Source organism: Podarcis cretensis, assembly GCF_951804945.1.
Source record: "Podarcis cretensis genome assembly, chromosome: 5".
Lineage (NCBI taxonomy): Eukaryota > Metazoa > Chordata > Lepidosauria > Squamata > Lacertidae > Podarcis > Podarcis cretensis.
This window is the reverse complement of record NC_137174.1, coordinates 58,883,365-58,906,581: the sequence shown is the minus strand read 5'-3', so window position 1 is coordinate 58,906,581 and position 23,217 is coordinate 58,883,365. Positions and strand designations below refer to the sequence as shown.

Below are 23,217 nucleotides of genomic sequence, written 5' to 3'. Positions count from 1 at the left end.
GGGCGCCACTACCGATAATAAACCTCCAGAAGTGTTTACAAAATACCTCAGTGAGTATGTGGATTAGTTCCTCATACAAGGCTAGATTCTCTGGTAAATTATTCCCCAGCATGCACATTGCTGATGCCGAGCAAACAAATAACTGAAAACTCAGTAGGGAGCTGCTTCAGAACACCAGGCTAACACTGTCCCTCAGCTCTCCCACTTTTAAAAAAACCAGTATAATTTTAATGGGTTAGGAACCATCCCCCGGCCGACATATGTTGAATTGTGGCAGCACTAGCATAGCCACAATAGTGCAGCTCATGGGAATTGTAGTCCAGATCTGGAGGGCACCAGCTTGGCAAAGGCTGTTGTATTTCATGATTCCTAAAATGGGCTATCATCTTTATACAGTGGTGCCTCGCAAGACGAAAAGAATCCGTTCCGCGATTCTCTTCGTCTAGCGGTTTTTTCGTCTTGCGAAGCAGGCCCATTGACGGCTTAGCGGATTAGCGCTATTAGCGGCTTTTAGCGGCTTTTAGCGGCTTATCAGCTTAGCGGATAAGCAGATAAGCAGCTTAGAAAAAGGGGGGAGGGAAAAAAAGTCGGAAAAACTCGCAAGACATTTCATCTTGCGAAGCAAGCCCGTAGGGAAATTCGTTTTGCGAAGCGCCTCCAAAACGGAAAACCCTTTCGCCTAGCGGATTTTTCGTCTTGCGAGGCGTTCGTCTTGTGGGGCACCACTGTACAATGTGTTACAACAGAAAGATACTTGGGGGTGAGATGTGATGTCAGTGAAGCTTCAAATAGAAGGTTGTAGATACCTCCTAGTAACAACAAAGTTTAGCAAATGATAATTGACTGGTGTAATGTATACTGTGCAAGTATATGTGGGCTTAGACATTGTAGACGTTTTTGTGTTCATTCAATGATACTGTAGCTGTTTAAGGGGAAAAATATTTTTATTTTCAAAAGCAACTTATGCTATAGCCTCAGTTCCTTCACCTCATTTTAGAGATGCTGTTATTACATTTATGGTAGAATGCAAACCTGACATAGGAACATTTGTTGCATCCCATAATACTCAGTTCCACTTTTACTGGTGTTTATCCTAGTAACCTCAATGGTGGCAGTATTTAGTGTGTGACAATGTTAGGATGAGAATATTAATACTTCACTTTTTTCATCTGAATTCTCATCTCAAGTATTGCATCTGTACTACATTTTTAGAGATGTGCTTTATCTGTAAGGGCATTTTACCATAATTATTATCAGGGTTGAAGCTACATTTGTGGTCTGTAAGTATATTTTTGTGAGCACTGCTGAATTTTGAATATGTTACACATTGGCAATATGCTCCAAGCCAAGGGGATCACTGTTTTGAATTTCTTATTCTTCTGGGATGTTGAGAAGGGGTGTGCATCAGCACAATTTGGAAGTACTTCTCTTGGCAGCAGCTAGAATTAAACTGCTAGGATACAAAGAGAAATTGCTAGTCCAACTCCCTGCTGAATCAAAAAATTCATTGCTTTAGTGAATTTCTATTGTCTTGCTGGAGCTCATTCTTAATGAGAACTCTGCGTGTGCTCTGGAACTATGTGATACTTTGACGTTACTCTACACTTTAGATTCATTCCAGAGTAGTACGAAAACAAATATTGCTTTAAGCTGACTGACCCCCCCTAGGCATGGGATTGAACCCCAGTATTGGCTACAACATATGCAAAAGCCAAATTAGCTCCTGGAACCTTTGCCATATATAATTCAACCACATGCCATTATTCAGCCATTATGTTTTCCCAGAAGATTCCTCAAAGAAACATCTTTAACTAGTAATCAAGCTCAGTTCACATTTCCTGGGAAAGGGTCACCATCTTCTTCATGAGAAGCACCTTAAGTCTGCTGGCTGCTAGTTGTGATTGGCCAGAGACCCCTTGTGAGCATCCTGCCACTCTCTAGCAGGAAACCTATAGAATCATAGAATTGTAGAGCAGGAAGTTAACCCAAGAGCCATCTAATTCAACCCCCTGCAGTGCAGGAATCTATATTGATATGCCTGGTAGTGACTCAGAACTTGACTTGAGTAGCATTTAATTCCTCTTCTTTTCTTAACATTATCACATTTTGGTTATGGTACACTGCCCATCAATAAGCGCCTTTGCTATAACTGGGCATCTTGCAGATTCCCAAGCTATTCAACTGTTTGGATGCCCCTAAAAAGCTGCTTTTCATGCCTGTTCTTCCACATGTTATTTTATTCCAGTCATGTATCTGATGTGAAACACAAGCTACTGTGTTCTTAAGAAAAGCTTTTCCTGTTTCTTAAACTTTAGTATGAGGAACCCATGGGGCGTGTTGTAAGCCTGGCTCTATTGTTTTCTTTCTGGAAGAAGAGTATGAGGTGGTTGAGCCCTTTCAAGGTAGTCTAGTCATTACATGAACCATTGTGTCAAATACAGAGGGCCAAGCATAGCATATGGAGGAATAAATCTCTGTGCATATTCTATATTTCACTTTACATTGTGTAAGCTTTGTGATAGGCATTATCTCTGTTGACTAACCTGGCTGCCCCTCTGGAATGTAGAATAAACATTCTAAATGTCACTCATTGCTTGGCATATTTTGAAGCTGGCATGTGATCTGCACAAGCCACAGCAAAAGGAACCCCAGATGCGTCATGCTTTTTTTAAAGGGAAGAAGCATGTAATAAAATGACTAATTAGACTACTAATGAGCGTAAAGAGTAATTAAAATATTTTTGCTTTTTGCCAGCACCAGACTCTGAAGTGTTTTAAGTCTCAGAGGACTGGAATCTAAACCCATTATGATTTATTTTGAAGCATATGAGCCAATTTACAGTTATTACTGTTGCAGGGGGTGGGTGGGAGTAGGACTCAACATTTGCCAGCAGTGCCTATTACGAAGTGACTAGGGAACTGGCGCCTGAAGTTTTGTGGTAATTCTTACACTGCTGAGTCCCATCACATAGTCTAATGCTCATCCCTAGTGACCCATCCCTTTAGTTACCTTCACCTAGAATGCAGGTTTCGCCAGAACCTTAATTTGCCTTTTACCTTCATCATCACGGCCAGAAAGGGACACAAAGAACATAAAAGGTGTTTCTGAGTATGTGTTTTCATTCACTCCCCATATTACGCAGGCTGTAGTGTGTGACGAGCAATGAGTAGGAGTAAGGCAGACCACTGAGCCTGTTTATCACGGTATAAGTTTAGCAAAGCAATTTGAGTAAGGAAACCTTATTACAGAAGAGAGAAAAACATTCTTCCAGCTTAATAACAATTTCAGCTGGGAGATTGTTGAGTCTTTGGGTATATTAACCAATAGGATGAGAGATTATAATGTTTTGTGTTAAAGCTGATATGCGTGAAGCTCACTTTTAAATTGTTTCCCCCAGCAGCTGCCTCCACATAGTGAGTCAGCATCTTCTCTTCATACCACTTCTCACCCATCTTTCATATTTCACTCAGTGAAACATGCAAGCAATTATCCATGTAACCACCTGGTGAGATTTCTAGAAAGCAGTGTCTAGGGCAGGGGTAACTGGCCTATAACCCTTTAGATGTTTTTTGTTCCCTTAGACTTAGACAGCATGACCAATGCAGTTCCAACAACATTTGGAGGATTGTGGGATAGCCACCCTTAGTTTTAGATACACAGAGAGGCCCATTCTCACCCATCTGTAGCCTGAGGCAAGCATGCCTGTATAAAAGAGAAACTGCCCTAAGGAGAAGCAGTATTAAATAGTGACAACCATGAAACAATTGCAGATCAATAATGAGATACATAGCTGCCATGTTCTGCTGGTGGTAGCCTACCCAGCATTCTGCCTTAGAGCCATAATTAGCCTTATGTAGCTACCAATACACACCATAGACTCTATGTAGAGTGGGCCTCTCTACATTTTTGCCTCAGGACTTTTGTCTCTGATAGCTGAATGTTGGAAGAGTGTGCATATGTAGCTGTGTCTGAATGTTTCCTTTCATATCAGACATTTTCTCCAGGTGACGTCTGCAATAACAAATAGCAATGTAGACACCATGCTATTTCCACCCTTGCTTAAACATGGCATCTTTGCTCCACCGCAGGGCTGTTGGGGCTGGTTGCTGTGTACATGGTAGACCAAACAAAATGGAAAGCTTTTGAAAAAAAGATGTTGCTTCACATATCCTTTGCCAAGCACAGTATAGAGTTGTGTGTATGAACTCCATAATACATCTGTGTTTATGCTTTTGATAGACAAGTTCACTGCCTTGCTCAATATTTAGGCTAAAGACAGAGTCAATGGAAACAATGGTACCTCCCATGGCAATACTTACCCCCCTTGAAAAGTATGGACTTAGCCCTTCGAGTGTGGAAGCAAAAGTCATGTGTTAAGCCACCTTCAAATAATTTATTTAGTATAATTTAAGACCATCGCAACTCATGTTCCACTTCTTTAGTTTTAATACCTTGTCTCACAACAACTGCATTGTTACTTGAATGATTGCCCTACTCATAGCATTTTAAGAGGCATGATTCATAATTATTTTATATGTTTACCTTGAAAATTTATTTGGCAGGTTAGGGGGCTTCTACAGAAATTACAGCTAGCCACTGGGAAATATGGACAAAGTACATGTAGTAGATGAGCGGTACAAAGTGGACTTATTTATGTTGTACCCAAAGGCATAGTTAAGGTGCCTAACAGGAGCACTGGTGTCTGTGGTTGGTTAGAATAAATCCTCATGGTCCGTTTGCTTACTTTTAAGCCTCCTGGGCTGCAAATCTTTATGCAGAAGGATGGATGTCTTGGTGAATGATCCAGAATGCTTGAAATTTTTAACTGACTGGCTAACATGTGAATAATGAAAACAATACAGTCCCTGCCTGCTAGCTTCTGACCCAACTAACACAATACAAAAGGAGAAAGAGATGAGAAAGGAAGAGGAGGCAAGCACACACCAGTTATTATCTAAGTTTAAGGACTAGCTGTTTAGGGAGAGGATGAGCCCAAATGTTGTTGTTCTCATAGCAGGACAGGTGGAAAGGCCATTCCTCTCATCTCCCTCTCTGCTGTGGCCTGATAGAATGGTTGCTGCCATGTGGTGGTTGAGGAATAAGCCTGATGGAGTTGGTCTTCCAACAGAGTTGATAGAGTGGCCCTGCTTCCCAGGGTTCCCTCTGAATTAATCAGCCATTAGCTTCACTAACAACTGCTTTGTAAATGAATGCCTTTTTGATGTTTATGGATGTTTAAAGAATCTATGTCCCAATCAGGCACTGTTATTGTCCAATGTGAACTCATTATGGCTCATTGGGTGCAGAGGCATTTTATTTCCATAGGAAAGCTCTTGCTGACATGTGACAGATATGCTGTGTGAAAGGTTGCTGTGAATACCTGCTTTATATGCATTGTGACTGGTAAATGGTCACACTGAAGTGGTTGATCTTTGGACCTCTGCTATCTACTCTGGCAGAAGTCAAAGAGCAGTGATTTAAGAGGGGTGGGGGGGTGAGAACTCGGATACATCACTCATCTTAAATCTACAGCCATGCGTTGCAGCAGAAAATTAGCTTATTCTTCAAGCTACAGAGATAGACTGAATTGCTTAATAACCAGAAAGTGATGAGAGATAGAAAATTGAGTGCTGGGGAAGGAATCAAAAGCATTCAGTGTGTTCCCTTTTGGAAGCAAACGGAGCCAGATGAAAACAAGAGAGGCTGAAAAGCTGCTGAAGGTTCAGCCTACACAAGCAGGCTCTCTTCTGTACTTTCCCCCCTGCTTCTTTAAAATGGGATGTGAGGCTCCCTCAACACAGAATCCATCTACCACACAAAGAATACATCCCTACATGACAGGAATGAACAGGTGTAACAGGTTGCTTTCTCCTACCATCTGACAACACTGCTGACTCAAATATTTTTCTGTACCCTTAAAAAGAATCTGCTTATACTGTCTGATGAAACTATCCCTTTGTTTTGCTTTCCCCCCTGCCGTTTATTTTTGTGGCTAGTGGATCCCTCCTTTTAAAGCGTAAACTCACTGGTTTATTTTTATGCTCATTACTGAGGAGGAAAACAACCCTGACACTTTGCACAGAGGAACAGCAGCCTTATCATTAAAGCTGGGTTAGGAGGAAAGTCCTAGCTGCAGCAAGAGCTTCCTCTTTGGCTGCTTCTTGAATGGTTTACTTGACTTGAATTCACAATGGCAGAAGCCATGGGAGCTGGTTCAGAATGTCAGCAACCTCTCTGCTCAGGGTTGCCCATTACAGCACTATTAGGCCATTGTTTAAAGATTATAGATTGGGTTTTGTGTGTCAGCTGGCATATGGTGGGATGTTCTGTTACCATATGCCCTGGTTGACACGCCTGTGTGCACTTTTCAGACATGGACCCTTAACATTTGGAGAGGAATTTTGAATGTTGTGTTAATGCTGGTGTTCAAGTGCTACTGAAATCTGATGTTCTTTTTAAAGAGAATTTAAGAGGCCTGAGACAAGAGTATTCCAGAGGAGAGCAGTGAATTTTATCAAGAAGAAATTAATGAAACAATTTATTTAAAGCACTTAATCCTAACCAGAATTTATGGTGCTAATAAATGCTCAGAACTGTTCATTATTCTGGCAACTATAGGTAAAAGCAGGAGCTAAGCAGAAAAGCAAGCATGTGCTGTAAAATATCCCAATTCTCTAGTAAGAGTATGGAAAGGTGGTGGGGGAGAGGAAGTTGGGCACAAATAGATGGTTTTAAAGTGGTTATTTTTGCAAATGCTAGGAAGTTGGGCACAATTAGAGGATTTTAAAGTGATTATTGATGTAAATGCTAGTGGTTTCTGGGATGAGAGAAGAGAGCAGGTTTCCAGGGGGTGTAAATAAGTGAGGATAGCAGAGCAGAGGAAGAGGTGCTTTTCTTGGGGCAGGGGCACAGTGTGTCATGAGGGAAGGTATGTGAATAATGCAGTGGTTTGGCAAAGAGTTAAGAGCTGAAGAGCTTATGCCTTAGGTGTGCAGAAAAACTAGGTTAGAAACAGAACACAATTCGAGGGGGTGTTGAAACAGAGAGGTGATAACTTTCGTTGGCTTATGGACCAACTAAGTAAAGAGGAAGGAATTAGTGGAACTCGTTACCTTTCATTATCTGCATAGCTGACTGGTGGTGAAGTGGAGGCAATTGGGCTCCAGTAATGAAAAGGAAGATGGAGGAGGATGAGAATGCAAGATTTCTCATGCCAGCAGACATCTTTGGGAGAAAGAACCCCAAAAATCTGGAGCAACTAACTCTGGTTTTTTTGCCCAGGTTTAATAAAACAACAACAGCAACAAAGAAAAGATTCCTGTTACTTGATGGCTCATTTAAAGCATGATTGCAATGTTAAAAGTTTTAAAAGGTGCGCACAGTTTGAGCTCTCCCTCTTTGCTCCTGCCACAGTGGATCAGGGAAACAGCAGTTGACTTAGCGTTGCATCTGAACCAATTCTTATGGTTTGCTTCCCTCCACATAAACCATGATCTGAAGCCAACATTTCTTTTGTGGGAGAAACAAGCCACAAGCATGGAACTTTTGCCCAGTGTGATTAAACAAGCCATACCTCTTGGCTCAGCATTATGTCTGAATGCATCTTCTATGCACCGAAGGAGACATAAACCTGGCTTTCCCCTAACCTTGCCTTTCTAATCAGAAGCTTCCTGCCAAACAGGTGTGTTCTTTTGCAGATTAAAAGTCTGCCTTTGTCTCTCAGCAGGCTGACTTTCAGTTTGTGCTAAAGCAAATTCGTTAATGTTGCAGAATTCCAGTGAATTTGTGTTACCACTTCAGCGATGAAATATGTGCTAGTCAAAGGTGCCTTAGCACAAGGTTGTTTCCTGCCCAGTTCTGTGAAAGAAAATTACTTTGATGTTCATTTGCCATGGAAAATAGTGTCTGTCTCAAACAGCTCTGAGTTTAAGGCGAATCAATATCCTGTTTGTGGCTAATCTATAAATTAGGAGACCTGTCCAGGGTATTCTGGATCCATAGCAGAGACCTGAATTACAATAGTTTTGCTCTCGAGTAGTTAATTCTTAGATAATTTGCCTCACAGTTGCATTATTAATCTGAAAAAGAAATGTAGAATAGCATGGAATAGATGCATCTTTAAAGCACAGAACTGTCTAAAACAGGGCTTTTGTGTTTATACTAATGTACAGTTCAGTGACTTTATGAGGTTAGAAGTTGGGGTGCTGTGAATAAAGCACATTACTAAGGGAAGAGCCAATTGAACCCAGCTTCAGATGTGAACCAGGGGAATAGTACAGATTTTTAAATATTTTTTGCTGGCTTTGCTTTATTCTGTTTTGCTCACCTACTTCTGGAATTGAAACCGTGAGAAGGATGCATTTGAAGAGAGTTAAGTCACAGTTGCCTTGATTATATATATATCGGATTTGTATAAGCATGGTAACAATAAACTTATCCAATTGAGTTAATTGCTCAGAGGCAAGTTATGAGGCAAGCAATGTACTCCAGGGCAAATTTCTTACTTGGACAAGTACCCATAATTAAACTTTTAGAGCAAAGGAGCACAGAAGGCTGTTTATACAGCGGCAGTTCATTTTTCCCTTTAGCTCAGTATTGCCTACACTGACTGGCAGCAGCTCTCCAGAATTTCGTGTGTCTCTCCCAGCCCACCTGGAGATGTCAGGTTGAACTTGGGATTGTTTTGTATGTATCACATGTACTCTTTCACTGAGCTATGATTCTCCCCACAATTTGATATGATGAGTCAGGGTAGTACACATCATGTTCAAGAGGAAATTAGTGCTCTCATAAAATCTATTTGTTGTTTGCATGAAGCAACAGTAGTAGTAATGTTAGGCCTGCTGACTCTGCCTGTATTACCACCAGTATCCGGAGGAAGTCGTAAGCAAGTACACCGAAGGAGTACTTGAGTTCTATGGACATAACCAGGGTTGGGTGTCTTCTGGCTGAAACAGTTTAAGTATATGAACGCTCACTAGGAAAAGAGTAATGGCCAAGCTACACATTATGTAATATCCACACCCACATTATGTATTCTCTCTACACCCACACCAGTGTTTTTTTTCCAAATAAACTTGCTGGCTCAGGTGACTATTTGTCTCTTAGAGCTTAAAATATGTATATATAATTAAAATCTTATAGCAGAACAAATCTGTATCAGAAATAAAACTAGTGTGCAAAACAAAAACAATTTAAAATTAAGAGTCAAGAGTTTTCTTAAAAAAGCTTGTGTAAACAGGCAAGTTTTTAAGAAGCATTTAAAGGCTCATGAATTGCACATCATTCCACAGGGAGATGGCGAATGTTATCACTACAAGGCCTGTAGTAATCTGGTAGTTGTGGAAACACCGACAGGGTCTCATTGGAAAATCTTAAAATTTGCCCTGGTCTGTACTGGAGGTAATGGTCTTCTAGCTATTACTTAAAAATATGTTTTTCAATTGACAATATATATGAGTAGTTCATCAAGCATCACTCTCCTGGCTCCCACTCTCAGACAAAGTACTCGGACTCTCGACTTGAGAATTCTCAAAGGCTTTATTCCAAAAGTCATCACATAGTTTAAACATAGATTAAGATACAGGCTACAGAATCAGTAATTCAGAAATAAAAGTGTAAGAAACATGGTTGGCAGAAGCTAACACATTGTCACAACAGCTGACATGTCCACTTTGCTCCTGCTTTGCAGAGCAGGATGGTCACATGATTCATGTCCCAAACAATGGGACTGGACTCCAAGCAAGCGGGCACTCCTGTGTGTAGGCTGGATCTGCTTGCCAGCACATTTAACAGCACATCTTTGGAGATGGGGCCAGCTCACTATCTGATTCAGGCTCATTTACCTCCCTGGTTGCCAGGGCAATCTCAATCTCTAGAGGCAGGTTGACAGCTGGGATGTCCAGCAGCATCTGGGCAGACTATCTGGACCCCTCCTCCTATTTCCTGCTCCCTCTGAGAGATCCTGCCATGACCATCCCTCCTTGTTTGTTGCCATGGGGCTTTTGACAGTCACTTTTGATTACTTTTATCAATTTGTTTTTATTGATTTATTCTATGCTCTGACTCTATAGCTGCCCATAAGGTAATTTTACTTGGATATTTTATTCTCCGTTTTCCCCTTTTCATCCTTCTGTCATATTCATCTCATTTCACATGTTTGGTACTTCTTGCCATTTATGCATGGCTGACGTTAATAAGGTGGTACTATAAGGGAAGACTGAAATCTTTGCAAAATTGCTGCTGAGCTCTCTACACTTAAAATACTGGATGAAATCCAGTATAGCGCTAAGTGAACAAGGATTGCTGCTTGTGCTGCTTGTTCTCCTTGAGGGGAGAAGGTCTCATTGTGCAGGTGGAAATCCTTGCGCTGACAGGGTGGGTTAGTTGAATACCACCCAATATTTTGAGAACACTTGAAGGGTCAGCCCAAACTTTCTCACAAGGAAGAGGGGCCCCTGAAAATGATGACTTCACCCTAGTCTTTCACTCTGGAGTTTATGGACAGGCACCAAAGTCTGATGGAACTTCCTCTGGATGTCTACAATTGTATAGCATTGAGTGGTCACTCAGCTGCTCTCCACACACCCAGTTCCAGGCTTCAGAAGGCTTAGTGGGTTTCCCAGGGGATCTAAATGATGGCAGATGGGAATCCCTCCATTCATAGTTCGTTCTGTGGCCTCTTCACAGTTCTCCTTTTCTAGCTACTTAGAAGAGTGCTTTATAGCAAGCTCTCTTGCTCCGAAGTTCTGCAGAATAGGACTATGTAGGAAGGCTGGATCTGACTAAATTAAAGTGCAGTCATGTGTAATCTGTTTATGAAGGAACCCCTCCCTGCACCTCATGAATACCATATGCTCCTTCTTACCATAGGAGGGTAGGGATAAAAGGTCATGCTGCATGTAGCTTGGAGTGAATCAATAACTTTTAGAAGTGCTAAGCCACACCAAAACTAATTATTTTTGTGGTCCAGAAAATACATTAGTGCTGCATTATGATGCTGGCATAGGCAAGTGGAATCCATCAAAGTCACTGGTCTCAGTTGGTGGGGGAGAGCAGCTTGCTTTGAGAAGAAGCTACTCCTCCTGTTTCAGGCAGTGTTAAGGGTTGTGCTGAAGGGAAAGTGGAGGAGTGATCCCTGTTTCCTTCCCATAATACTTCTTGATAGAAATGTTCTAGCTACATACTACTCTGCCTCCCCTTCCAAGAGAGAAAAATTGGACTTACTGTGAAGTTTTGTTGGTTTACCTTACCCAAATCCTAGAATGTCTGAGTGTGTTATGAATACAATATTTATAGAGGATATCACCTAGGTTGGGGACTCCTGGGGACTTCCAGCTACTCTTGTTCTCTTTGGATTGATAATATTGTTATCTAATATTAATGGTCCCCCCCCCCCTTGAATTCAATGTTTAAGTTTAGATATATCTACAGTGGTACCTCTGGATGCCAACAGGATCCGTTCCGGAGCCCCGTTCACATCCTGAAGTGAATGCAAGACGCGTCTGCGCATGCACGGGTCGCGATTCGCCACTTCCGCGCATGTGCTTGACGTCATTTTGAGCGCATGCGCGAGCAGCGAAACACAGAATTAACGTGTTCCGTTACTTCCGGGTCGCCGCAGAGCGCAACCCAAAAATGCTCAACCCGAAGCATATTTAACCCGAGGTATGGCTGTATATTGAGAAGGATGTGTTTGTTTTGCTCCTCTGTTACTTTTTTGTAGCAGTAGGTAAAGCGTCTCCTCAAAGTATACTTCCCTCCCATCACCACCAAAAATGAAACTTTATTCCTACCCTGGCACTAATCTCCTTGATAAAGCATAGTGGGCTGAGAGCCAGTTCCTTCTCATTGGATGAATACAGCTGTCTTTTTACAAAGGGTTTTGCTTGTCCCTCTTTGCTCATTATGGGGCACTGTATTCTGTACAATGATTATATAAAAGCAAAATTATCAAAATAAAGACTTTTAGCATGCTTATGCGAATGTTCTCTAGTAGTTGGAATAAGGAATGGATTCTAAGGGTTCTGTGTGCAAGAGGTTTGGAGAGAGAACTTAGTTCCAAGAACTAAGAAAAGTTTTAGGTTAGGGAAACAAGTGCAGCCTTTGTAGGCAACCGTTTGGATCGCTTCTTCATCTCCTTAGTGTTCATGTAATGTATTGACCTCTGCTATGTCTATGAAAGCAATTTACATTTAGAAGAGCTGTTATCACACTTACCATAAAGAAATCAGTATTTGTATTCATAGAACCGGGATACTTTTAACAACCTGAAACAAAAAGGAAGTTCATGCTTTATCTCCATTTGCCTTTGTTTTATTTTATTTTGTGTTGGTCACAAATTGCATTTGTACGTTGTGTGAGACTTAATTTTATTTGCACTTTTATATACCACCTTGCAATCTGCTGATGGAGGGTGGTTTAGAAATATTCTCAATATATAAAAATACATTTTGATTGTCTTAACTCCTAAGACTCTAATAGCCTTGTACGGGGATTCAACATTGTACTGAGGAGTAAGTGGAAGTTATTTGAAATATATTGTTCTTGTCAGCATCTCCATTCAGCTGTGACTTGTTTATTATGCGCTTTGCAGATAAGGTTGCTTACATGCTGTCCGCCTTTGATGCTATAGTTGGGTCAGAAGTGTCATTAGTATCATATTTTGCTGTTGACTATCTGTTTCGGTTAATATCACATTAGGCCACAGAGAGCATACTTAAGAAGCTACATGCAACTGTATACACAATGCACCATAGACTGCTCTGGCTGATAAAATTTGCTTGGGAAGAACTCGACTTAAAACTGTCTCCTCTAATATACAGTATTGTCTTAGTGCTGGAGATTTTCTGGTAATATGACTGACCAGTCTTCCCAAAATAGTGGTGCTATGGGATAGTCATAGGTGGCTCATCTGGTATGGTGCAGCTGCTACATTAGTTTCTCAGCAGATGGATTACTTTTGCTTACCAAGAAGTCAATACGATGCGAATTTGGCAGTCCTGCTGGCATGCTTGCACTGCGCTGACTTCCCTGCCACACCTCCCATCTCCTAGTAAGTAACAGCATCACATCTGCTGGGAAACTAGCATAGCAGCTGTTACCCTGGCAGCTGAGACCACATAACACCAGTCCTGAAAGACCTACACTGGCTCCCAGTATGTTTCTGAGCACAATTCAAAGTATGGGTGCTGACCTTTAAAGCCCTAAACGGCCTCGGTCCAGTATACTTGAAGGAGTGTCTCCTCCCCCATCGTTCAGCACGGACACTGAGGTCCAGCTCCGAGGGCCTTCTGGCAGTTCCCTCGCTGCACCCGCCCTGTGGAATGCCCTCCCACCAGGTGTCAAGGAAATAAACAACTATCTGACTTTTAGAAGACATCTGAAGGCAGTCCTGTTTAGGGAAGTTTTTAATGTTTGAAGTTTTATTCTGTTTAATATTCTGTTGGAAGCCGCCCAGAGTAACCCAACCAGATGGGCGGGGTAATAATAATAATAATAATAATAATAATAATAATAATAATAAATGTTTCTGAGGACAGCATAATTGAAGTCTGAGAACCATTGTGGCAATTTCTGGATTTGAGTACTTGATGAGAACCCGCTCGCCATCCGTAAATAATCAGTCTCACACCAAAATGGGTTGTAGAAATCTGGCCGCAGCTCTCCCTAGAAGCTGCTGCTGCCCCAACCTTTATTGTGTGTCCACGAAAAGATACAAATTCAAGGAGAGAGCTTTGCCTCAGTCAGCAGATAAAAGACAATACAATACATTAGTCTCATTTTCTCACACCAGACCACGTATTTGATCATGCTATGCTTACGTGGGCCAATCATCGGGCAGCATGAGCTCTTCATGCGTTGATCATGCTCCAAGCAATGCTTTCTGCTATGAAATCACCTTGCAATAATGAACTTTTGCCCATGCTCTTATGGACAAATGACCATATTCCCACAAATACTGCCTGAGACTACTCAGCACTGAAAGGCTGAAAGATTCCAACAGGCAAGAAGTATCATACATGCAGACAGGCCTGATGCCAGCATTGTTTTGCAACTTTGAAAATGTCTACATTCAGCTCTTGTGTAGCAAAACATAAGCTGCTTCATGTTTAGGGTGACTGTGAACACTGGAGCCATCAGAGGAAGGGAAATTGCTGATTGATCCCTAGAACCTCATCTCCTCAGCTGCATTTTTTGTTAGATCATAATTACGGAGAACCTTCCCCCCCCCCCGAAAATATATATATAATCTGTTTGAAGCAGAAATATCCAGATGACTGAACAGACCAAGACTATATGTATGGATATATTATTCTAGAATCTGTTTCAGGCAAACTCAAGAGGAGGGCTTCAAGGTATGGTGTCAAATAAGAAATCCTAGGTAACTTAGTAACCACCAGATGGTCCTAATTTTTATTGGTTTTCCATGTAGAACTGATATGTGTAAATATATGCCTTTGAGCTGTTGATTTTAAACTTTGTCAGCTAAAATGACACCACAGCTATGCAATACAGTAGAAGAAAATGCTTTTTGCAACACGTAATGGGGAATATTTTCACTCTCTGTTTCAGAGCCATTATCAACCATTTCAATCCAAAGATAGAGTCTTACGCAGCTGTGAATCACATCTCACAGCTTTCAGAAGAACAGGTGAGTTACATGCATCTTTTTAATTCTGTTATTTCTTATGGAGCATGTTCAGAAAAGTTCACCCTACTCTGTCCCGGCTGACTGCATTGGAAGCCTTATATTACCCCTTGCTAGGGTTTAGCAAGCTTTCAAAATAGCATCACATGAGCAATAAATGGGGCATGTGCTGCCACATGGTTTAAGTCTAGGAAGGCAGAGCTGTGGCCCAGGAAGAAAGACTTTTTCCAAGACTACCCTGAATTGAAAGAGAATGCACAGCAGGGTCAAGGTGGTTTCTCATTTGCAAATGTGTACTTGATAAGTGATGTCTCTGGAAATGCACAGTGAGACCTTGGGAAACATTTGGAATGCAACTTAATTTGGGGGAGTGCTAGGATTATGTGAATATACGTAATAGTTGATGCTGACTTTTCAGTGTAATGGAATTCACTAAGCCATGAATAGCTATTTTAAGTACATTTCTAAATGAGGAGATTTTTCATAGAGAGAGCAATTAGGGTTATATTTTATTTTATCATAATTCAACCTGATTCCTCTACTTCCTTGCCTGTCAGAGCTGCGTAAATGGGCCTTCCTGAAGTTAAATAGCTTCAGGGAGGAAAAGGTTGACCTTCTTGTCCATTTCATTAAAACACACAGAGAGAACTGGGGCTTAGGAATTTTGAAGCTTGGCAGTAGCTAGTCATACACTCGGTCCACCATTCTTTCCCTTCAGTTACCATTTATTATGTTGATGCATTGCAAGATAACCTGAAGGTAGGGATTAATGATGCAGCATCCTTGTTCTTGTTGGCTTTCCTTTGTACAGTTCCTCTGCAGAACGAGTACTGCCAAGCTCCAGACAATCTATTCAACTTAATTTTCTTGCCAGGAGTTGCTGTACCCGTTACTATGTTCTATGATGTTGTATTTTACAGATTCTCATTCATCTGTTCACTGTTGATTATACCAGCCTATGCTTTTTTTACTTCTTTTTTTAAACCCTTTCAGCACGTGCAGTAATTGAAAAGGGGGCCCTGGATGTGGGAGGCTTCGCAACCATGCTTGGCTTAGTCTGCTAGTTTTAAGAAAGGGAAGCAGCTTCTCCCTGTCAGTGCAGTGGAGCATTCATCCCCCAGCAGTTCAGGGAGGTCATGCTGAATTCTTTCTTCACCACACGCCTGTGCTTTAAATAAAACCAGCAGCAGCAGCAGGCGGCAGGTAATGAAATCAGCTCTGATGCACAGAGCAGTTTGAGGAGAGATTATTAGGAAGCAGGGAAGTGGTTTGATTTCTTCTTTCAAATGGAAGCATTACCCCAAAGTGGCAGAAAGATCAAAATAGAGAGGAGTTAATTAAAAAGAGGTGGGACCTCCGGATGGCATCCAAAGGAGGAAGGTCTAGGCTAGGGCTATGCTAAATGGTAGCCACTTCAATTTTGTGCATGGAGGTAAAGCTTTGGAGAAGGGGTGGAATGTTCAGTGAACACTCAAATTTTGTTTACCTTCCTATCTCCTCACTGCTATTCACTGCCTGGTTTTTTAAACTGGAACATCTTCCTGGGACTAATGAACCTAGCCAATCACAGATCAGGTAGTGAGAGTAATGATTTCACTGAGGGCAAATGAAGCCAATATATTCGTTTCTACTTTTAGTTATTAAATTTGTATACTGCCCCCATCATCTGTAGTCCTCAGGTCAGTTTACAACATAAAAATACAAGGCCAAAAAAACCCCTCAAGAACAGAAACAAATCAATAACCACCCACACCTCCTTCCAGCAGGTTGCTTTGCCCTCACCATGAACCATGATATCAGAGATTAGGGATAGGAGGGATCTTGCACCGGTTGTCAAGGCAACCAGGCTTGGCTATCTTGGTCATTGCTACATTGGACTGGGGTGGATTCATTGGTTAATAGCCTTTGCTGTCACTGTCGCCACACAATAGGTGAACATTTGAGCCCCTTTTCTTCGACCCTTCCAAAAAAATAAAAAAAATGAGGGAAGGGTCTGCATTTTGTAGATGCTTGAAAGGTTTTGAGAAACAACTCTCTTTGATTCAGCATTTCTCTATATGTCCATCCTAAGAGGGCCTTAGATCTGCTTCTGCAGTGAGAATCATGGAATCATTCTGGATATGGGATTCTGCTCTATTTTTGATTTTTTAAAGCTAAATATTTCTGAATGCTTCTGCTTTTAACCAATCTAATAATGAGCTAAAATATATATTCCAGTGTTTTGAACAAATAGCTTGACTAGATAGCACACACAGTTAATAATTTGGAACATCATATTAAATACATTGGCTAAAGCAGGGGGAGGGTGAGAGAGTGCAATATTTTTTGGCAATAGCGTGTTGTGAGCATTGAATATGCTTTTTTGAAAGGATATCTCTTGTTAAAATCTGATAAGAAATCCAATTTTGTAACTTATAAATAATTAAGTAAATTGCATGATTATTCAAAACTAGGGAATGTCATTGTGATCAAGTCTACTCCCACCCCAACCCCCTGGCTATGCAGGCAACTCCACAAAGCAATTGTTGCATCCAGGCATTGTGATTTAGTTAACATGCTTCTCAGTTTGTGTCCACATGCAGGCTTTCCCAATTTTATAATACGTAGAGTACTTCTTATTGTTCACTATGCATTTGCCTCTCAATACTTGCTCATTTTTTGTCCCTCCATTTCATTTTCTACTCTACTGGATGTGGATGTGGGGAGGATAATTAAGTTTAACCCTCAGAGTGTGTGGGCTACTCTGCTGGTCACTCCCCCAAAGAGAAGGACCAGAACAAGCCATATTGTAGAAACCTTCAAGTGACTGCTGTAATTTTTGCTGCACAGTCAGGGCAGATGTATTCAGCCAGTTCTGTCTTTGTGCCCCGTTTCTTTCAATCAGCTGTAGCAAAACTACTATATCATGCTGTCATTCCACATTGTTATTCTGCATTGTCATGCATTTCCTATCTAGTTCTCCTGATTCAAACCTTTAGTAATTTTGCTGGGATTGTCTGTCTCATGACATTTAGCTCTTCCCTTAGTGATTACAGTTATGATGTAATAAGAGCTCTGTTGCTCAGTAATACTAATTTGTGTAAAGCTATTAGCTAAATTTTCTTCTGCTCCCTCTGCTTTTCATCAGTTTATTTCAAACAAGTTTTAAAAAGCAAATAAACTTAGGAGTTGCTGTTTGCAGGCTCACATATCCTCACCATGATCCTAAGTGCTGTGCTCTGTTCTCTTTACATCTGGGTATGTACTGAGTCCCCAGCTACAAATAAATTAATATAGTAGTTGCTTTAAGTGGCTGTTCTTGGTATTTTGAGCAGGAAAGAATATGTTCAAGCTTTTTCAAGCCACTGTTAATTTGTTTCATGGTCAGGTCATATATCCATAAATGTCTTTGTGCATGTGTATTTAGTACTCCAAAACTTATACAAGAAAGATCTGAAATGGTCCTCATTGTTAACAGGCTCTTTCATACACACCAAAATAACCACCAGAATTTCATAAATGTCCAGCTTTCATTTAAGTATGAAGTGTACTTCGGAATTTTAACCTTTGTTTTCTGGGGCTTGAATTCCAAGCTCATGGATGATATCAGCTTGCTGAAGTGGTGGTTTTCTTACTTCTAGTACGCATTGTGCTAGTTTACTGTTCGAGTAGCACACATGAGTTATGTAATACCTTGTGACATCTTTAGAGCATGCATATGACAACATTAATTGTGTCCCAAAAATATCCCTGCTTAACTACAGAGAGAGAGAGAGAGAGAGAGAGAGAGAGAGAGAGAGAAGCCTCAGAGCAATTGCTTTAGTGCCTTTTAGTGGCTTCCATTAAATTTAATGTATTGGTTGCAATAAAACAAATGTCACTGGAGCAGGATGGAATGGGCAGAAAAGCCACATTGGAGACAGGATTGGCTTGCCATATACCAGGGGCAGTTTATCGTCCAGGAGAGTTGATCCCTCCTTCCCCTGGTTTTTCAGCCATTTCATAAATGCATTTTCTAATTTAGTTATATTTTAATTACATGGAAGAATCAAGGCTTTTCAGGGCAGCAAGTATACTTTGGCAACGATGTTTTCTGAGTTTATCAGACTCACTTGTATCTATGTACAGGACTTAGCTTGACAGTTTAGGAAAGATCTTCAAGTGCAACTTCTTCATAGTTCAGAAGCAAAAAATATTTCTTTTTGATAACTAAAGGGGAACACACATTACAGGTTTCTGTCTGAGATAGCCAAGATGCCAAGGTAAATTAATTTTTTTTAATTACTTGAATTAAAATTAATTGTATTCAGTTACTGCAAACAATTAAATTTCCAAAATATCTGTCAGGTTTCCCTGAGTACATATGTGATGGGTGGAATTCAATGTCACGCTCCTCCAAATGTTCCATCTGTGCAAGCATTGCAGCTTGCCAGATGAAGCAATCCCCCCTCTCCTACCGCTGTGTGCTATTCTTGGATTTCTCACTGCCCCTGAGCCACATTCAAGGTACATGGTGACGGAGGAAGAAGAAGAAGAAGAGTTTGGATTTGATATCCCGTTTTATCACTACCCTAAGGAGTCTCAAAGCGGCCAACATTCTCCTTTCCCTTCCTCCCCCACAACAAACACTCTGTGAGGTGAGTGGGGCTGAGAGACTTCAAAGAAGTGTGACTGGCCCAAGGTCACCCAGCAGCTGCATGTGGAGGAGCGGAGACGCGAACCCGGTTCCCCAGATTACTAGACTACCACTCTTAACCACTACACCACACTGGCTCTGTGTGCACACTGGAGAGGGTGCAAAAGCAGAAGTCCTTGCACAAGACTTTCACTGATGGGACACATTAGGTTAACTTTGCCCATTATAATCAGCTCAATGAGGAGATTACAATTTTTGCAAGATCAGGATGGAAGACATTCCTCTGATGGGGTGACACTTGTCACCAGATGTGACATGCAGGGTCCAACTAGGTCTTCTGCCTCATCTCCAAAGGGAGGAGCCATTCTGCCCACCAAGCCAACCCAGTTTGTGGGTGGTCTAGGTGGTGGGTTGAATGGCTCTATATAGCAGTTTATCTTCTGACTATATGGTGTGTGTGTTTTCCAATTTTTTCTAAACTCTTTTTTTATCCAGTTTGGTTGAGTGTGTTCCTTCCTTTCCATGTTCTCATTCTGTTTCCTGCCGTGAAACATTAATTTTCTTCTTCATTAGTTTCTTTCCAGCCCCTTTCTTCTTCTCATTCAACCCCATTAAGTGTTTGTTCTTCTTCCTCCTCCACCCACCATCCCGGTGTGGTTCCCTGGGGTGTATGTGGGGTTTATTTTAGGAGTGATGATGAGGAGTCCTGAGATCCTCAGAAAGGGTCTTGGAGGGTAGTTAGCAGCAGTTTCTCCTTTTGAGATTTGTCTAGTGACACAGAGCACAACAGTTCCCAGTCACCTCTTCCAAAGGTGGAAATGTTTAAAGTGGTCTTTCAGCCACACCCCTCTCCTTGTTTCCTCACTGCTCCATAGTGAGCTATTCAGCCCTGCTCTCTGGTTCCAGGTATTCCACCACCTTTAGTTCATCTGGACTGTCTGTGCTCCTTAGCCTTCTTGGCAATTGGTGTGTGGGCATCGTTTGAGAACAGAGCAGCTTCAGGTGCATCTCACCAATAGACTAGCTTGGCAGGAGCATCATTTTGGATTTCATGCATGTCTGCAGGTACTGGCTTCCCACCAGGAAACTAGCTCAGCAGGGAGGCCTGTTGAGGCTAGGGCATTAGGTACTAGGTAAAAAGGTAAAGGTACCCCTGCCCGTACGGGCCAGTCTTGACAGACTCTGGGGTTGTGTGCCCATCTCACTTAAGAGGCCAGGGGCCAGCGCTGTCCGGAGACACTTCCGGGTCACGTGGCCAGCGTGACAAAGCTGCATCTGGCGAGCCAGAGCTGCACACGGAAACGCTGTTTACCTTCCCGCTGGTAAGCGGTCCCTATTTATCTACTTGCACCCGGAGGTGCTTTCGAACTGCTAGGTTGGCAGGCGCTGGGACCGAGCAGCGGGAGCGCACCCCGCCGCAGGGATTCGAACCGCCGACCTTTCGATCGGCAAGCCCTAGGCGCTGAGGCTTTAACCCACAGCGCCATCGCTTCTCGGCCTTTTGGCTAAGATCAAGTGTAGGTACTAGGTGCATCATCCCAATAAACTGGCTAGGCAAGAATACATTTCCTGTGCTATAGGTGTTTAGTAGTTCACTGTCACAGGAGTGTGCTAGTCAGTAATAACACAGTTCAAAGATGGAGTTAACTTTCTATTAGCAAAAACATGACCTCCACAGACTTGGTTGTGTGTCAGGCCTAATGAGCAGAGTAGCTCATTCCCAATGGTCTTCCTCCATGAAAATCAGCAAGACTAAAAGTCCCTTCCTCCTCACCAGGGCTTTTGCCATGCAATCAAAGACCGCACCTGCATGCAGTCAAGCTCTCCTCCAAAGTTTTCATATCTCTTCTGGTTCTGGGAGACAAGTGGGGAAGGGAGCTTGCTGCAGCAGGAAGAGGAGACACCTGTGACTCTTCGTCAGCCTGACTCATTTCTGCCTCTTGGCCTCCTTCATCCTACTGTCCTGCTTCAACTTCTGCCTCTGATTCTGGACTTCTCTCTGCCACAGACTTTCCCAGCTCACTAAGTCCTGTTACCTCTTCAGCTTCTAACACCTCCTCTTCCCAGTCTTCTCCCTCTGACTACTCATCGTTGTCCCACCACCACTCCCTGGGCTTTGAGCCTTCTCCAGCTGGTTCCTTCCAGCATTCCTCTTTCTCCAGCCAGTTCATGGCAATGACTATATCCTAGGTATAGATTAAATTTGAATTTAGAAACTATAGGAGGTAAGCTACTAATGCATCAAAGTGAACACAAGAATTTCTGCTTGCACAGTGAAACTTCCCTCCCTCTCCACTTCCTGTGCACACCCTCCTCAAATTTAAGAAGCATGCAGGGGGAGGGAAGGGGAGGTGGGAGAACGTTCCGTTGCACAAGCAATAGTCCTTGCATTGATGCAACAATTGCCTTAGTGCTATGTTGGATTCCACCCTATATTTTTTCCTATCTATTTTTTTTTTTTTTTGGTGTGGTTTGCTTGTTTCTACTGTACTCCAACTCCTGGCCCACAAATCCTGTATGCTGGGATATTCTTAAACAAATCTTTACCATTTTACTGCTAATTATTTTAAGGGCTGTTGCTTGTTGGTAATCTAGTTATTTCAAATAATTAACTTCGATGTTACTTCAGTTAATTAACTTGAACCAATTAATTTCTTGTTTTATAGACACTCCTTGTCCCATCCAAGCACTTGGGGTCAGAAAGCACTTTCTGCTACATGGCGGCAGGGCGGGGGGACTAATCAATGAGGATCTTTTTGCTGCTAAGGATGTTCAGATTCTGTGTTTCTAATGTGCAGTTAAAAGACAGTGGTTGGGATACTAGGGATCCTCTCACACCAGGTGTTTTTTATTGTACAGATATAGAGGTCAAGAGTTAAGACATCCTGCTATGCAGCACCAAACATCCAGCATGGAATGCCTGTCTCGGTGTCAGAATAGCAAGCTGAGTTTACCAAGCATATTTGTTCCTAGCTGTCCCGTACAATAGGGTGTGCTATCTTAAGTCTGCATGAGGATGCAGGCAGAAACATTTTGAGAGACAAGGCTGCTATTTTGAACAGCTTTCAAAGTGTTGTATGATGTGTCTAATTTTAGGTACTCTTTCAGAGATGGCTTTGTTTACTGTTTTGGTATATTGAAACTTGCCATGAACCTCTGTGATAGGGTAGGTTCAGTGATAGTAAAACTGCTGCTCCCAAAGCATCAACTCAAGAGTAGCATAGCAGATTATTAACCTATTTTCTATTTATAATCCAAATTCACTGGGTTACAGGCTAGTGCTCAGAGCACACTCATTAGTTCTATTTTTTATTATCTCTGCGTTTGCTTGTAGAGAAATGCCTAATAACTTCCATAATTTAATTCCATCAGTTGGAGCAGGGGGTACTTGTGGCTTTCTTAACACTGAGGCTTAATGTGTTGGGACTTGTGAAGCTCACTGAGATTTTTGTGATGGAGGATGTTGTCAAGTTCAAAGTGATGCTGTTGATTAGCCCTACCATTAACCATCTGCTCCAGTTGGTTAAAGTGCCACTGAAGAACAATCAAAAGAGCCTGCGTTTAAAATAGATTAAATTACAACTTTTTGCATCTGATATTAAAGAAGGAGCTGTCGCTTGTTAGCTTTTGTAAGCATTTGATTATCTGTATCCCCCCCCCCCCCCCAGTTTTCCTGAAACCAAGGGGACAATAAGCACTGACTGCTTTCAGGCATTGACTTCAGTAGCATGACATGCAAGTGCTATGTAAGCTGCCCTCCTGACACTGCCTGCCCGCCCGTTGCTTTCCCCTGGATTATCTGCGCTGTGTAGGTGCCATCTATTCCCCATGGTGGCAAACTAGGTCATCTGATTTTTATTTGCTTCCTAGGAGGGGGAAGCAGATCAACCACTACGTCTCCTGGAGCATCAGAACAAATGCTTGTGAGGCAAAAAGGTGCAGTGTCTGTAGG

General features: G+C 41.9%; 1 protein-coding gene and 1 long non-coding RNA gene across 4 annotated transcripts in view; one reads left to right on the top strand and one right to left on the bottom strand.

Moving 5' to 3' along the window:
- The window catches only part of LOC307216861, a 330,476-nt gene that overhangs the window by 149,215 nt on the left and 158,044 nt on the right, over window positions 1-23,217 (bottom strand). The window lies entirely within an intron of this gene.
- ARMH3 (armadillo like helical domain containing 3) overlaps window positions 1-23,217 on the top strand; it is a 132,526-nt gene that overhangs the window by 84,770 nt on the left and 24,539 nt on the right. For all 3 annotated transcript variants that reach the window (XM_079977434.1, XM_079977435.1, XM_079977433.1), the window contains exon 24: window positions 14,575-14,653. In XM_079977434.1, coding sequence (XP_079833560.1) covers window positions 14,575-14,653 — 79 coding nt within the window. The remainder of the gene's footprint in view (window positions 1-14,574; window positions 14,654-23,217) is intronic.